The 16,878-nt window shown below is 38.8% G+C and overlaps 1 protein-coding gene across 2 annotated transcripts in view; it reads right to left on the bottom strand.

Moving 5' to 3' along the window:
* Nucleotides 1-2,956: 2,956 nt before the first annotated feature.
* Nucleotides 2,957-16,878, bottom strand: part of MSH3 (mutS homolog 3) — a 240,024-nt gene continuing 226,102 nt past the window's right edge. For both annotated transcript variants that reach the window (XM_089693221.1, XM_089693222.1), the window contains 2 exons: nucleotides 15,995-16,169; nucleotides 2,957-3,705 (listed from right to left, as the gene is read on the bottom strand). In XM_089693221.1, coding sequence (XP_089549347.1) covers nucleotides 3,588-3,705; nucleotides 15,995-16,169 — 293 coding nt within the window. In that variant the 3' untranslated portion in view covers nucleotides 2,957-3,587. The remainder of the gene's footprint in view (nucleotides 3,706-15,994; nucleotides 16,170-16,878) is intronic.

The raw sequence follows: 16,878 nt of genomic DNA, 5'->3' as shown, positions 1-16,878 counted from the left end.
TTCTTACACTTAAAAAGATGAGAGAGGCCTGTAATTGGCATCATAGGTAGACCTCAACTATGAGAGACAAAATGAGAAAAAAAATCCAGACAATCACATTGGCTGATTTGGAAAGAATTTATTTGCAAATTATGGTGGAAAATAAGTATTTGGTCAATATCAAAAGTTCATCTCAATACTTTGTTATATATCCTTTGTTTGCAATGACAGAGGTCAAACGTTTCCTGTAAGTCTTCACAAGGTTGGCACACACTGTAGCTGGTATGTTGGCCCATTCCTCCATGCAGATCTCCTCTAGAGCAGTGATGTTTAGGGGCTGTCGCTGGGCAACACGGACTTTCAACTCCCTCCAAAGGTTTTCTATGGGGTTGAGATGTGGAGACTGGCTAGGCCACTCCAGGACCTTGAAATGCTTCTTACGAAGCCACTCCTTCGTTGCCCGGGCAGTAGGTTTGGGATCATTGTCATGTTGGAAGATCCAGCCACGTTTCATCTTCAATGCCCTTGCTGATGGAAGGAGGTTTGCACTCAAAATCTCACGATACATGGCCCCATTCATTCTGTCCTGTACATGGATCAGTCATCCTGGTCCCTTTGCGGAGAAACAGCCCCAAAGCATGATGTTGCCACCCCCATGCTTCACAGTACGTATGGTGTTCTTTGGATGCAACTCAGAATTCTCTCTCCTCCAAACGCGACGAGTTGTGTTTCTACCAAACAGTTCTATTTTGGTTTTATCTGACCATATGACATTCTCCCAATCCTCTTCTGGATCATCCAAATGCTCTCTAGCAAACTTCAGACAGGCCCGGACATATACTGGCTTAAGCAGAGGGACACGTCTGGCACTGCAGGATCTGAGTCCCTGGCGGCGTAGTGTGTTACTGATGGTAGCCTTTGTTACGTTGGTCCCAGCTCTCTGCAGGTCATTCACTAGGTCCCCCCTGTGTGGTCCTGGGATTTTTGCTCACCGTTCTTGTGATCATTTTGACCCCATGGGGTGAGATCTTGTGTGGAGCCCCAGATCGAGGGAGATTAGCAGTGGTCTTGTATGTCTTCCATTTTCTAATTATTGCTCCCACAGTTGATTTGTTCACACCAAGCTGCTTGCCTATTGCAGATTCAGTCTTCCCAGCCTGGTGCAGGTCTACAATTTTGTTTCTGGTGTCCTTCGACAGCTCTTTGGTCTTCACCATAGTGGAGTTTGGAGTGTGACTGTTTGAGGTTGTGGACAGGTGTCTTTTATACTGATAACAAGTTCAAACAGGTGCCATTGATACAGGAAATGAGTGCAGGACAGAGGAGCCTCTTAAAGAAGAAGGTACATGTCTGTGAGAGACAGAAATCTTGCTTGTTTGTAGGTGACCAAATACTTATTTTCCACCATAATTTGCAAATATATTCTTTCCAAATCAGCCAATGTGATTGTCTAGATTTTTTTTCTCATCTTGTCTCTCATAGTTGAGGTCTACCTATGATGCCAATTACAGGCCTCTCTCATCTTTTTAAGTGGGAGAACTTGCACAATTGGTGGCTGACTAAATACTTTTTTGCCCCACTGTATATGTATAAACACTCATATCTGACAGTCCTTGGCTGCAACTACAGAGAACACTGATCGGCTGTGATTAGCTACAGCTCTCACATGGTACAGGGAGTCGGTTCCTGGCCCTGTACCGTGTGATCTCTGTGACCACGCGATCACACCAATGCGCTCTCCCAGGGGGCATGCAGGATTTACAGTTCTAAGGGACATATGGAGATGTCCACTCAGAATGGTGCTTGTCCCACCTGGCCACTGTACATAAACGGCCGGGTTAAAGATCAGAGGAATATACCTGTATTTTAGCTATTATCAAATATAAAATATTAGTGGCAGAGAGATAAAACTATTGACATTACAGATGTTGGACTATAGTATGTGCAGATAAAAAATTGAATTCCCTCGGAGATCCACAAAACAGTTGTATGGATCCAACTCGCGGCAGCCATGCAGGGACTGGACTTGCTGCAATCAAAATGATGTGCTGGTTTCAGAATTCCTATGTCAGCAATCAGAATTGGCTGGTCCATATAACCCATAGCCAGTTTAGAAAGCAGAAGCTCTCCTCCTAGTAGGGGAGGTGCCACCCCAGGGTTGATTGGCTAAGGGTTAGAGTCCAGCCTCCATCAATATCTCAATCAATAGAGGAGCAAAAGATACGGACCATGTGATTGTTCTAAACAAGACAAATTGCTGGAGCTCAGCATGCTCCCGTCAGTAGGATAAACAATACTACCAGAACAGTAAGTGATCATTTCTGATTTTTTTTTCTCCCATTATGTTTATTTCATAGCCAATTGTCAAATTTTGTATATCTTTTGTAGTTTTCCTCTTTGTACATATTTAATGCACTACACATCTTTGGGTATTTAAATGTTAAATGAATAAGTGGCTTCTGTGTACTAAACCAAGACTTACGTCCACACTTACACCTGTGTGCTCACTCTGAGCTCCTTGTTAATCTGTATGCAATAGCAATATGTGTTGGCATATTGCAAGCAGATTCAGCATTAGCGTGTAACGTTATTAGATTTGCCAGACAGAGAACTGTGCATGGTTGTCTAGCAAATCAGTCACTGGACAAACTGCTAGTTGGTGGCAAGCTATTGCAAGTTGTGTTTCCGATATGTGTGGGCAGTGGGATGAGTGATCAACACTAGAATTCAAGCTTGCAGGTTAGCTTGAGGGTTGCACATAACATTTGTATCTGCCTGTACATGCCAGGTAGATTTGGGTGAAGTCTCTCGGTAGTGGTGGTCAGAAGTATGGCAGGCTTTGACAAGTGTATCACAGCTCATTTTACTTGCTGAAATAAATCTCCTCTCATTCCCTTCTACACATAAAGTTGTCATCTAATTGCCACGGGCTTGCTACCCTCACAATAAAAGTTTGGGAAGAGAAGAAAAAACCATCTTATAGTTAAAAGATTTTAATGACAGAATTTCATGATTAGAATTTGCAGTGAACAGTGACAAAAATCTTAAGAGAAAACTCAAATAAGTATTTAAGCAACTGTTACCCTACCTGAAGCTCTCCTAATGCTTACCTAAAGCCCAAAACAAAAATGTAACGTTTCTGCAATTTACCAGTCCTTAGATGTGGTTGCTGCATTTGTTTATTTTCTAAGTCTCTTCTCCCTTTATTTTCACCTACTTTTTATATTAAGCACATTCTAATAAAGCATAAGTAATTATGAATAACATACTTCCTGTCCCTGGGTGGCTACATTCACTGGAGGAAACTGGAATCACAGAGGAAGCTGTAGTTGCATTTCTTGATCCTGTACTTGCTGAAAATACCACATCTAAGGAGTAGTAAGCTGAAATAAGTTACATTTTTATTTTAGGTTTAGTCATGCTTTAAGTAAAATGAAACCCTTAAACTTTTGCCAAACTGTGTAGGAGTCTACTCATCATTTGTTGGGTCTTTAATACAGGGCATTAACAGCTAGAGACCTCTACGTATCAAGGAAGAGAGAATTCCAGCTGTATTTATGATTTCAGTATCTCCGGAGAATAAAGACCGTTCCTTCAGCCCAGTGACATCATGATGTTGGCCTATTCAGCTTGTTACAAGGTATAAGATGCTTGGCATCTAATAATTCTCGTAGATCCTCAGAATTCTGAATATTCCAGGCTTCTTGAAATGTGTTCATTTTCTTTCTGACAAAACACAACATGCAAAAAAAGGTTTAAATATATTATGTCCATTAAAGATGGCTTCTGATTGTTCGAGTAAGATAATATCTCATATAATCTTAGAAACAAGACATTCAAGTAAATACGAATCAAACTCTCTGCTCTTCTTCCTTTGATTTGTTATCTTTCTAACCATGTTTATTTGCAGCAGTTTATGCCTGTTTGGACCCAAAGGCAACTGGCTAATAATGAACATTGTAAATTTAAAGGGAAACTGTGACGAGAGAAATAACGGCCTCTGCTGATATGTGTAGGCTCCTAAGTTGTCATGCTTGTCCCGGTTATAAGTCACTGACCTGAAATAAACATATAGGACAGGATGTCAAACTTCAGCCTTTACCACCTGCAGGCATCTATACAACAAAAAAACATGTCCCTTAGTGAAAAACTCTTCTGGCTGCTTTTGATCTCTTCCCATTACACTTTCATTGCATCCACCCATACAATCTGGTATCATGATTGTTCATTGAGGCAACGATATCTAGAAAATCTAAATTCTCTGTCATAAATTGACCGCTATTAACTACTTGCCTCCAGGACATTTGATTGAGTTAATGAAATTCCCCCCCCCCAATCTTTGTTGGGTCCAGCACAAATCTCAAGCTTCAGTAGGCAAGGAACAAATGCAGCTCCTGCTTCAACGATCGATGCAACAACTGACTGCAACAGACCAGGAATTTCTGACAACAGGACCTTGGTGACTGAATTCTTTTGCCACAAAAAAAAATTATTCTTTGGTGTCAGAGATGGCAGCTTATAAGAGATGAATATAAAAACAAGGGGTTATGTTTACTTAACCATTAGCCGCCCGGCCAATGGCCGTTTGGCGGCTTCAGATGTGCTCCTCCATTCCGGGTGCACGCCATTTGGCGTGCTCCCGCACATGCGCCAATTGCGCTAGTGCAGAGCGGCGCAGCAGTGCGATCTGTCGGCGGCCGTGCACCTCGGACACGGCCGATGACAGATCCGAATACCGGCTCCCGTTGCTGGTACCATGTGACCTGCTGTGACCAATCACAGCAGGTCACATGACAGTTGTATACATGGATGGCTTCATTCATGATGCCATCCATTGTATACTAGTGCCTAGCTGTGAATGGTCACAGCTAATCACGTGCACATGTCATGTGATTAGCTGTGACCAAATCACAGCTAAGCACAAAAAAAAAAAAAAAGCTGAATGAATCAATTTCATTCAGGTAAATGCTTGCTTATAGCAAAGTAATTCTTTGCTATAAGCAAATTGTGTATAAAAAAAAAAAAAATACTGATCACTTCCCCAAAGTAGTACAATGTTACTATGTTAACATTGTACTATTTTGGTCATAGTAAAATATGAAAAAAAATCTTTAAAAAAATATAAAAAAATGTAATAAAAAATTAAATATAATAAAAAAATAAAAAAAATAAAAAAAAATATATATATATTTTTTTCATACTGTCACCAGTCAGTGTCCCTGTTCACCGCCATGCCAGTTATATGATGACGCTGTACTGCACTGGTGACCGTATGTAAAAAAAAAATAGTGAAAATAATTTTTTTCATTTTTTCATTTTTGGAAAAATTATGACAAAAAAATACAACTTCAAAAAACTCGCCATGCCTCTTATGAAGTACGTCGGACTGTCTACTCTGCAAAAAGGGGTCATTTGGGGATATCTGTACTATTCTGACATTCTTGGACCTCAAGAAATTAGATTGGCCGTCAGTACTTCAGGATTGATCAATATTCAGATCTATAGAAAGAAAAGCTCTAGTTGTGTGAAGAAAATGATAAAATTTTAGTTTGGGTACAGTGTTGTATGACCGCGCAATTGTCATTCAAAGTGTGAGAGCGCTGAAACCTGAAAAATGGCCTGGGCAGGAAGGTGTAAAATTGCACGGTATTGAAACGGTTAAGGATGTAAGGGTTGGAAATGCAGTGAGAGTGTGAGAAGATCGATCAGGTAGTGAATTCAGCTCTGCTGTGAAAACAAGCAGTATTAAAGTTCCAGATGTCATCTGCATCAACTGCATTCAGTGCCGGGCTGACACAACCACAGGAAAGGCAGCTTTCCAGGGTGCAGTATGCTACAGCAGTGCAAGGGGTGCAGCAAGGTCCCTGTTAGCCCCAATGCTGTAGTGGGGATGACAGATGTTGTGCAATACGTAAAGACAGGGTTTTCAGACAGGAGGAGTCTGTAAATGAAAGCCAAACTGACCTCAATAATGTTATATGTAAGACAACCACAGTGGCTAAGCCTAACAGTGGGAGAGATCTGAATGGAAACACACAACTATGCATTTCTTTTCTACAGACACAGAGAGAAAAAAATATCTGGTTACTGTGCTGCATCCTTCACGTTCTCTTTTCAGCCTAGCTTCTGTGGCTCTCTTATTAAAACCACACGTGAAGTTAAAATAAACCTTTACAAGTGACCTGTTAGATTGGGAGCCTTCCTCTGCTTCTGCTACAGCCAAGGTAGGGCTACTACCAGTCCAACTGCTCTTTGCTTAGTTTCGTCTGCATTAAAAGCTTAAAGTGGTTCTAAATGCTGAAGGTTTTCTATGCATAAAGGTAAAAAAACATTCCCCCTAAGCCCCCCTAATACTTACTAGAGCCCAATCTTGATCCAGCGATGTGCATGAGCGCAGCAGCATTCCCTGGTCTCTCCCTCCTCATTGACTCAAACACAGCAGTGGGAGCCATTGGTTCCCAGTGCTGTCAATCAGAGCCAATGAGGAGGGAGTGGGGGGTGAGGCTGAGCCGCACTCTGTCTTTTTATTAACTCCTTCAGTGGTGCCATAAACACATACATTGCAATATTCTTCCCCTAATTCTAATCAGCTTTTAGCTGCCATTTCCTGCCCCCTTTCTTCCAGACAATGTTAGCATGTTAGATGGTTCACACCATCATGTTGCATATAGTCATACTGACACAGCACCATTAATTCTGAATAGCAGTGGAACATATCTTTCTGACAGATGTGTGTTGGAACACATCAAAACTGTATGTCTTTAAAAATACAAATCTACATTTTGGAATTCATTTATAAATATATGTAAAAATATATATTAAAATTACTTTTTTATGTTAAAAAAAATCTGAAGAATAGATTTTAAAAATATATTTCTAAAATCTATTCTTCAGATTTTTTTTTAACATATAAAAAAGTAATTTTAATATATATTTTTCTTCCATATGGGAAACCCCCTGTGACAGTATGTGTGTGTGTGTATATATATATATATATATATATATATATATAATTTTTTTTTGTTTATTAAAATATATTGAATATGGAGAAAATTGTAGCATTTCAAATATATGGCAATATATTTGAGAAGAATATTTTTTGCAGCCGTGTCTGGGCAGATCACAGATGATATTATACCATCATCAACTTTAAAAAATCTATATAACAATACAAATCTATATAAGTTTACTTAAAAACTGAATTTTCACCGCTTCCCGTCCTTAGCACACACCTGTACATCCTTGGGAACAAGTGGTGATTACCAGGATCATGGCTGCAGTTGCAACATAAAAATGTAATCTCCATTTAACCTCCTTTGTGTTCAGAACTTATATAGTGTTTGGGGGGGGTCTAAGTAATTTTTTAGCAAAACAAAAATGCAGATTTTTATACATGTATGAGAGAAATGTCAGAATTGACCTGGACAGCAAGTAGTTAAAAGATTTTAATTACTATTATTTACTCCTCTATACCAGATTAGCATCAAAATGATCGCTTTCACAATTGTTTTGGCCATCTTTCCTTTTCATTTAGGTTTGTTTTATAATGTTAAAAAAATAATAATAACAATAATCGGTAAATAACTTCATTATGCTTTAGAACAACAACATAAAAGTACATTTGATTTAGGTTATATTGTTTTTGCTTCCTTTTCCCTTTAAGCATAGACAAACAATTCTGAGAAGAAAAAACTGCCAAAGCAAAAATGTTGTTTCTCTTGGCATAAATTCAACCAGAGGACTTCATTTAGCGAGGGAATCATTTTAGTCTCCTCTGGTTCCATTTAGATTGCTAGGTGTCACAGGAATTAAGAGCAAGTCTATCAAAGCAACTCATCAGTTGTAAAATGTAACATCGACCTATATAGAACAAAACAATTATATAATACTCTTTTGGAACCATTTCTCATTTCAGTAATGAGATCAGCAAACAAAATCTACTAATATAAAGACTGAAACAGCAAAACATTTTATTTACTACTAATAAAATACACAAACAGTCATGCAAAAAGCAAATAGACCCAAGGAAATTGTATATTTTTATCAACATATCTAAACTGTGTGATCTAATGTTTGCTTGGTCAGATAAAGCTTAAAAAAACACTGCTTCTACGGGAGTTTTGTGTTTTGCCTGTACAGGCAGCTCAATGTTATCCTACATTGTGTCCATGCACAGTAGGATGTTGAAAAACCATATTTTAAGCTCAGCGTTTAGAGACAGAAAAAACCCTTCTGGTTTACATTTTTGATTTGAGTATTCCAGCAGAAAATCGCTAAACACCTCTAAACACGCCTAAACATATGAGCGTTTTTTTCTGCCAAGGAATATGGTTGTTTTATAAGCCCAGTGTGCATGCAGCCTAAATGTGATATACTTTACTAAAAACACAAGAAACTTGTTCTTTTCAATCATGTATTCAATTATTTTTTTCAATCATTTATTCAATAAAAATATCAATAGATGTAATGGAGTACTGTGGAAAAAGTAAGCACACCCCAGGCTGTTATTGACTCCTTGAGCAGAAATTACTTAATGCAGGTGTCTTATATAACTGCCAACCAGCCACTGATAACAACTCCATAAACTTCTTTGACTTGATGCTTGTCTTTTTCTGTACAATAGGATTAAAATCACATTTACATCCCACCACAACATTTAAATGTGATTCAAATCAGGGAATTTGTTTGTCTATTTTCTTCTTTATGAGCCATTCATTAGTGAACATGGTAGTGCGCTTTGGATCATTATGTTGAAAGATCCATTTCCACATTTTATCGTGATGCAGAATTCATAGTTGACTCAATGACTGCAAACTGCCCAGGCCTTGAAATAGCAAAGCAACCAAAACATCACTTTTGCATCACCATGCTTCACAGTTGATCTGCAGGTCTTTTTCTAAAATGCTTTCTTTGGCTTGTGCCAAACTGTTACTGCACATTGCTTCAATAGGCCTAGTCTTTGCCTATACAGCATGTTCAATGGTAAACTGTAGTCTTGCTTTAATGTTCTTTTTGAAAAGCAAAGGTTTTTCCCTGATACACCATACAAGTTAATTTTGTGCAAATGCTTTCTAATTGTAGTTGTACACACTAAAACAACTGTTGTAAGAGTTATAAGCAAATACTTTGATTCATTTTTTGGAAACCTCTTTTTAGCATCAAACAATCCGACTGGGTTTGCTAGGTTGCCCAGTCCTAGCCAAAGTAGCAGTCATTAGAAATCTACTCCACATGTGGATTAATGTCCTTACAGTGAAATGATTGCTTTCAAATAATTTGTGGATCACTTTAAATCCTTTACAGACTCATATCCACATCATAGAAAGCTCTTTTGATGTCGACATACCTCCACATGTCAGTAGCAGACCCTAGATATCTGAGGGTTAAATAAGACAGGTTCCACCTTCACACTTCTTAAGAATTATCTAATCATGTGCACTTAATCTGGAAAACCTAATTTTAGTGTCATAGATTTGATGGTAAATGTAGGGGTATATTTACTTTTTTCATGTGAAAAATATGCATTTTCAATAATAAAAAGCAGATCATGAGAATGTTTACTACTTGTGCCCCATGAGGTGCAGCAGGAATGCAGAGATTTTGCTTCTGTGTACTTTGCATTTTCCTTATTAACTTGATTCGTAGTGATATTAGACAAGTCACACAGAGGGTTTTCAACCACTTCCAGTCTGGGCCAATTCTGACATTCCTCTCCTACATGTAAAAAGCATATTATTTTTGCTAGAAAACTACTAAGAACCCCCAAACATATACAGTGTCTTAAAAAAGTATTCATACCCCTTGACATTTTCCACATTTTGTTCCACATGTTACAACCAAAAATGTAAATGTATTTTATGCAATAGACCAACACAAAGTGGAACATAATTGTGAAGTGGAAGGAAAATGATAAATGGTTTTCAACATTTTTTTAACAAATAAATATATGAAAAATGTGGGGTGCATTTATATTCAGCCCCCTTTATTCTGATACCCTTAACTAAAATCTAGTGGAACCAATTGCCTTCAGAAGTCGCCTACTTAGTAAAGAGTCCAGCTGTGTGTAATTTAATCTCACATCAGTATACCTACAGCTGTTCTGTGAAGCCCTCAGAGGTTTGTTAGAGAACATTAGTGAACAAAGCATCATGAAGGCCAAGAAATACACCAGACAGGTGAGGGATAAAGTTGTTGGAGAACTGTTCAATCCATCATCCGAAAATAGGTAGAATATGGTACAACTGCTAAACCTACCAAGACATGGCTGTCCACCTAAACTGACAGGCCGGGCAAGGAGAGCATTAATCAGGGAAGCAGGCAAGAGGCCCATGGTAACTCTGGAGGAGCTGCAGAGATCCACATCTCAGATGGGAGAATCTGTCCACAGGACAACTATTAGTCGTGCACTCCACAAATCTGGCGCTTATGGAAGAGTGGAAAGAAGAAAGCCATTGTTGAAAGAAAGCCATAAGAAGTCCTGTTTGCAGTTTGCAAGAAGCCATGTGAGGGACACAGCAAACGTGGAAGAAGGTGCTCTGGTCAGATGAGATCAAAACTGAATGTTTTCCACCACACATAGCAAAACGCTATGTGTGGTGGAAAACTAACACTGCACGTCACCCTGAACACGCCATCCCCACCATGAAACATGGTGGTGGCAGCATTATGTTGTGGGGATGCTTTCCTTCAGCAGGGACTGGGAAGCTGGTCAGAGTTGATGGAAAGATGGATGAAGCCAAATACAGGGCAATCTTAGAAGAAAACCTGTTAGAGTCTGCAAAAGACTTGAGACTGAGGTGGAGGTTCACCTTCCAGCAAGACAATGACCCTAAACATACAGCCAGATCTACAATGGAATAGTTTAGATCAAAGCATATTCATGTGTTAGAATGGCCCAGACAAAGTCCGGACCTAAATCCAATTGAGAATCTATGACAAGACTTGAAAATTGCTGTTCACGGACGCTCTCCATCCAATCTGAAAGAGCTTGAGCTATTTTGCAAAGAAGAATGGGCAAAAATTTCACTCTCTAGATGTGCAAAGCTGGTAGAGACATACCCAAAAAGACTTGCAGCTGTAATTGCAATGAAAGGTTGTTCTACAAAGTACTGACTCAGGGGGCTCAATACAAATGCATGCCACACTTTTCACATATTTGTAAACAATTCTGAAAACCATTTATCATTTTTCTTCCACTTTACAATTATGTGCCACTTTGTGTTGCTCTATCACATACAATCCCAATAAAATACATTTACTGTTTTGGTTGTAACATGACAAAGTATGGAAAATTTCAAGGGGTATGAATACTTTTTCAAGGCACTGTATATTTTTTAAGCAGAGGCCCTAGAGAATGAAATGGTGCAATTTTTTTATGTCCTATGGTATATACACAGTGGGTTTTCAAATGCAATTTTTTGGTAAAAAATATACTTTAACACATTTTAATGCACAAAAAATACAATATAATACCCATTTTTTGTAAAATACAGATGATGTTACACTGAGTAAATAGATACCCAACATGCCACGCTTTAAAATTTTTAAGTAGCTTAGTTTGGCACCATTCCACGAACGTTCACGGAACGGCACCAAACTACGTTACTTAAAAATCTTCATAGGCAACGCTTTAAAAGCCTGTACAGGTCACCAGTTTAGAGTTACACAGTTATTGTGTTATAATATATAATAATATTGCTCTTGCTTAGACATTTGTTGCAATACCTAACGTGTGGTGAAATTGCTGTTTCCATATGCTTGCAGGACCAACTAGTGCATTCGCCATTGAGCACGAGCAGAGTTGGGATGGGTTGCTTTGAATTTTTTAATTTTTTTTTAATTTTTAGTATTTATTTGAATGTTTTAGTTTTTACACGGTCTCTTTAAATTTATTTTTTTATATATTTTTTAACCACCTCCTGTCGTTGTATATAAACAGCCAGACGGTGGCAGTGCAGGGTCGGGTGGCCGTTTATAAATGGCCTCCCTGCCCCCCGCTTGTGCGCGCTCCCTGGGAACACGCAGCACCGCAATCCGGTGCCCTCTGTGTCCTCCGGACACAGTGGAGCACCAATCATTGTATGGGACCCCTCTGCAAGGTCCCGATCATGTGATCACTGATTGGCCAATCAGTGATCACATGCAGAGTAGTAAGCAAGATGTCACTTGTGACATCATTGCTTTCTACGTGTGAAATCTGTGAATGATCACAGAGGTCACATGGTACAAGGCTATTCACAACAGCCTTGTACCATGTGACAAGCTGTGACCAATCACAGCTCACACAGTTGTTCTCAATGGCTGCAAGAATGCAGCCAGAGAGAAGGAGAAATTATTGCTTTTACAGCCTATATGGGTGTAAAAGCAATCAGTGTAAAAAAAAAAATCTTCATCACCCCCACAAGTAGTACAGTGTCACCATGTTGACACTGTACTGCTAGGGTGATAGTATGTAAAAAAAAAAAAAAAACATAAATAACAATATAAAAAAATAAAATAAAAATGTAAAAAAAAAAATGTTTAAAAATTATAATTTTTGGTTATAAACTAATTTGGGTTATTTTTTTTTCACTAAAAAGATAACGGAATAAATTTTGGTCAAGATTTATGATGAAATATTATTTATTTGCAAAATTTTATAAGAAAAACACTTTTTTTCAAAATGTTTGGACTTTTTCATTTACATAGCAAAAAAATAAAAATCCCAGTGGTGAATAAATACCACCAAAATTAAGCTTTATCTGTCTCAAAAAAATGCTAAAAAATTCATATGGGTACAGTGTTGCATGGCCGCGCAATTGTCATTCAAAGTGTGATAGCACTGAAAGCTGAAAATTGGCCTGGACAGGAAGGGGGTGAAAGTGTCCAGACTTGAAGTGGTTAAAAATATTTATTATATAATACAAACATTCCTTGTCATAAAAAAAGCAAAAGGTTTATTAGACCCCAGATGTCTCCTCTCCCCTTGAAAGCATTGGCTCAAATTTGGATTGGTTCGAACCGATGCATTCACAAGCTAAAACTAGCTTGTAAGCTCAGACATAAAACCAGAAGTGACGAAATCCGGTGGGAGGACATCTGTTTCTCTTACTGTGTGCCCAGAGTCGAATGCCGGATGTAAACGTTGTCCAGTCTTTTACTGCTTCCTTACTACTAGTCAGTGAGGCAGTCATAGAGATAAGCCAGTATGAATGGGTGGGGGCAAGGTTTAGCAGTAAGGTCTTACACAACTGGAAAATCTGATGCTTTGCTGTCAGATAAGCCCTGCATTCAGTGTGTACCTGCAGCAGTTTTGGCTTTTGTTCCCCATGACATGACATGTCCCTTTAAAGAGTAACTCCACTTTTGTTGAGAAAAGAACATTCCCCTCCAGGTGATCAATGTACATTGCACAGATTATAACAAACATTGTTGCAGATTCCTACATTTTGTTATTCTGAAGAAATAGCTGTTTGTTTGTCTGTGTCCATGTGCAAAGTGAATGTGACTGAGAGTGACATTATAATTATCAATCAGTGTTCTAATTAGGAAAGTGACAGGGCCTGCATCCCTTTAGACGTGATTTAATTTTGGGATTATCTCACCAAAAATGACTTTTCTTTTTTTGCAGAGGATGGTGCCCAAAATCGGACTTCTATCATAGTGCAGACTTCTAGGAAAATAAGTAAACCAAGCACACCTATGTACAGAACGCCTCCAGGTTGCCATATTGCATAGAATTTTCCAGAAAATTGTGGTTGCAGATTGAAAAGGAACGGTCATTTTTAATAACATTCAATTACAATATGACTTGGGTAACAATTGTATATTCTATATCAGGGATGTTCACTTCATATCGCCCGACGCCCGGGACATGTAGTTCCCGGCAGGTAGGTTTTTTTTTACCTTTTAGCCCTGCGGGCAAGCAGCGGGGCTAATCTGGCAGGTGGAAGCTGCCCAATTGCTTCCCCACAGCCCACTATGGTTCCGGCCTCTGCCCCCCCCCCCATATGTCCTGGGCTCCGCTTGCCCATCTACGGGCCCGGTTCACCAAGTGCCGGTGGGTATAGTGGAGGGAGGAGAGCAGACACATCTGTTCCCCTCCCCTTCTTGTCATGACCCGGAAGTGATGCGACGTCATTTCCGGGTCCTTGTTAACAGATTCCCAGCCATCGAGGCCGGGAAAGAATGTAATGCAGTGCGATGTGCACTGCATTACATTCAGTGCAGTACAGAGGAGACGTTGGGGGTCTTTTAGACCCTGGATGTCTCAAAGAAAATCTGTCACCAAAAAATCATCACATAGGGGACTATGTGATGAAAACAAAAAGAAAATTTAAGTAAAAACATTTTATTTTATTTTAAAAAATTAAACGTTGCACCCAAGCATATAACCCCCACCCACCCACCCCTACATATACGCACGTACAAATGCAAAAGCACACGCTGAGGCGCCTATGATACACAAGTTACATATCTCTGCGCATGCCAGAATCAAAGCAATAATTCTAGCACCAGACCTTCTCCGTAACACTAAACTGATGACCTATATGGGCTTTAAAAGTATCACCTATAGAAAATATAAGGTACTGAAGTTTGTTGCCATTTCACGAGTGCACGCAAATTTAAGGATGGACATGTTGGGTATCTATTTACTCGATGCAACCTCATCTTTTATATTTTACAAAAAAATTGGATAATATATTGCTTTTTGTGCCCTAAAATTAACGTGTGTATTTTTTGCTTTGTAATAATATTGTGTGACATAAAAAATTGAAACTTCCACTATTTTATTCTCTAGGGTGTCTGCTTTCAGAAAATATATAATGTTTGGGGGTTCTGTGTAATCTTCAGTCCTAAAATTATTTTTTAAACGTGTGCAAAAATAACTCACAAATGGCTCTGGCAGCAAAAGGGATAAAGTATAAGCCCTGACACTCCCCTGTCCTGACAAGCATCCAATCAGTGATCATTACACTGCAAGGTCTCTCCCCTCCCTGCTAGTCCATGGGTGCGGTGCTGGAGAGAGACAGGGAGGGGAGGAGGGGATAAACAGTGCACTGTTGCAATTGTTAAATGTGTAAGTCGTCATAAAGCCCGTTTTGTTTTTTTAAAGCCCCAGACATTACTTAAAGCACTTCAGACTTAAATACAGTTTTGGTTAAAATCTATTTTCTTTTATCAAGACAAGTAGATTTTCATGAGGGACAAGTAGATTGGGGCACCGATTTAGTCCCTGGACAAGTAGTTTTTTGAAAAATGTCCACACCCCTGTATATCATTTTTTATTTGCTATTTTTCCTATAAAAGTGGAGTTATCCTTTAAAACTACAAACGAGTGCATGGATTTGTTCCTCTCTAGTAGAGAATAGAATACCAATGATAAAGCAGACATCATTAAAAGATAAGGGTGCATAACTCATCAAGCATCAATAGTACTTCGGGTATACTAAAGCAGCATTATCACACATGATAAGCTTGAGAGCTACTTTAGCTATTGCAATATGATGAATCCATGGACAAAGAAGTATAACTTTTGTCCTGTTGTGGAAAGCTTGCTCTTACACACCCTGTAGTTTTAGTATGTCCTTCATAATGAGTATTTCTTCCCAAAACAGATACTTTAGGTTAAATCTGGCATACTGAGACACCTGCTGACCACTTCTACTTCTTGCAGAAGGAAGCATAAGTTCCCTTTTGGGGCTGCTGGCTTTATTCTCACCCACAAAGACCTGAGGATTTTTGCTCGGGTGTTTTTACTGCTCTTGCTGTCTTCTTCATAATATAAAATAAATGAAACATCCCACAGGGGGAGTTAGTCTATTGTGACCGCAGCAGGTGTGCAACTGCTCCATTTTTGCTCCAGTTCTTGGAGATCAGCCACGCAGTATAAAAAAAGAAATATAAAAAAATGTTTCTTACACATAAGCCACTTTACTAATAAAGAGATATTGAGCCTTCTGGCATGAATACATTGTGACTGCTGAACGAAGGACATATAAGACTGTAGAATGAAGTGTGCTGTTGATGTACTCACCTTTTCATCTCCACTAACCCCTCCAGCTCTTTTGATTTACGAGCTGCTTTCTTTAAAACTTCCTCTGGGACGTCTGCCAGTTTAGCTACATTCAATCCATAACTCCTAGCAGCAATTCCTCTGGTTATCCGATACAAAAACGTAATATACTCAGGATTATCTGCAACTTCAGACTCTGGAGAAAGAATTAATAAAGGATACAATGTCGGATCAGACGTTTACAAGAAGACATCTTCAAACTGAATACTGCCTTTTTCTAAAAGCCTTTCTTTCTACAATAAAGAACTCTATGCATTACAAAGATTTTATGTAAGATATGAAGTTGTGCACATATGAACAGCAACACATTTGCATGCCTGTTAGAGCTATTAGAAATAAAAGTGGAACTCCAGTAAACATATTATTTTCTAATTTTGGGTATACAGTAGTGGGGAAGAGTTATTGATGCTGTCTGAGTCCCCATTGGAGACATTCACTATTACTTTCTGTCCTCATGACCAAGAAACATTTTACTGCTGTCACAAGAACATCCAATAAGAACCATTTCAGTGACAACGGTCATTTCATGATGCCTCTTCATATCTGAAAGACACACTATGAAGTGACAGTTTTCACAGGAAGACACAACATGAAATGCAACTGTCCAAACTAAGGACACTGGCATCAATAAAAACTAGACAGAGTTTCTAACTCTTTCCCACTCTATCAAAATGTAGAAAAAGAAAACTTTTGCATAGGATTCGCCTAAAACCCCTATAGAACAGGAACTAATGTGAGACCTGTCCAGGACTCCATACTCAACAGAACCTGTTCTCTTTTCTCCGAAGAAAAGGGAAGGATTATTGATCAACAGAAAATATTTTTTAAATGTTATAAGAATTGAC

Source organism: Staurois parvus, unplaced genomic scaffold (genome assembly GCF_062004578.1).
Source record: "Staurois parvus isolate SC_StPar_1 unplaced genomic scaffold, SC_StPar_1.0 ptg000618l, whole genome shotgun sequence".
NCBI lineage: Eukaryota > Metazoa > Chordata > Amphibia > Anura > Ranidae > Staurois > Staurois parvus.
Note: the sequence above shows the minus strand (reverse complement) of the source record. Positions and strands in the feature narration are given on the sequence as shown.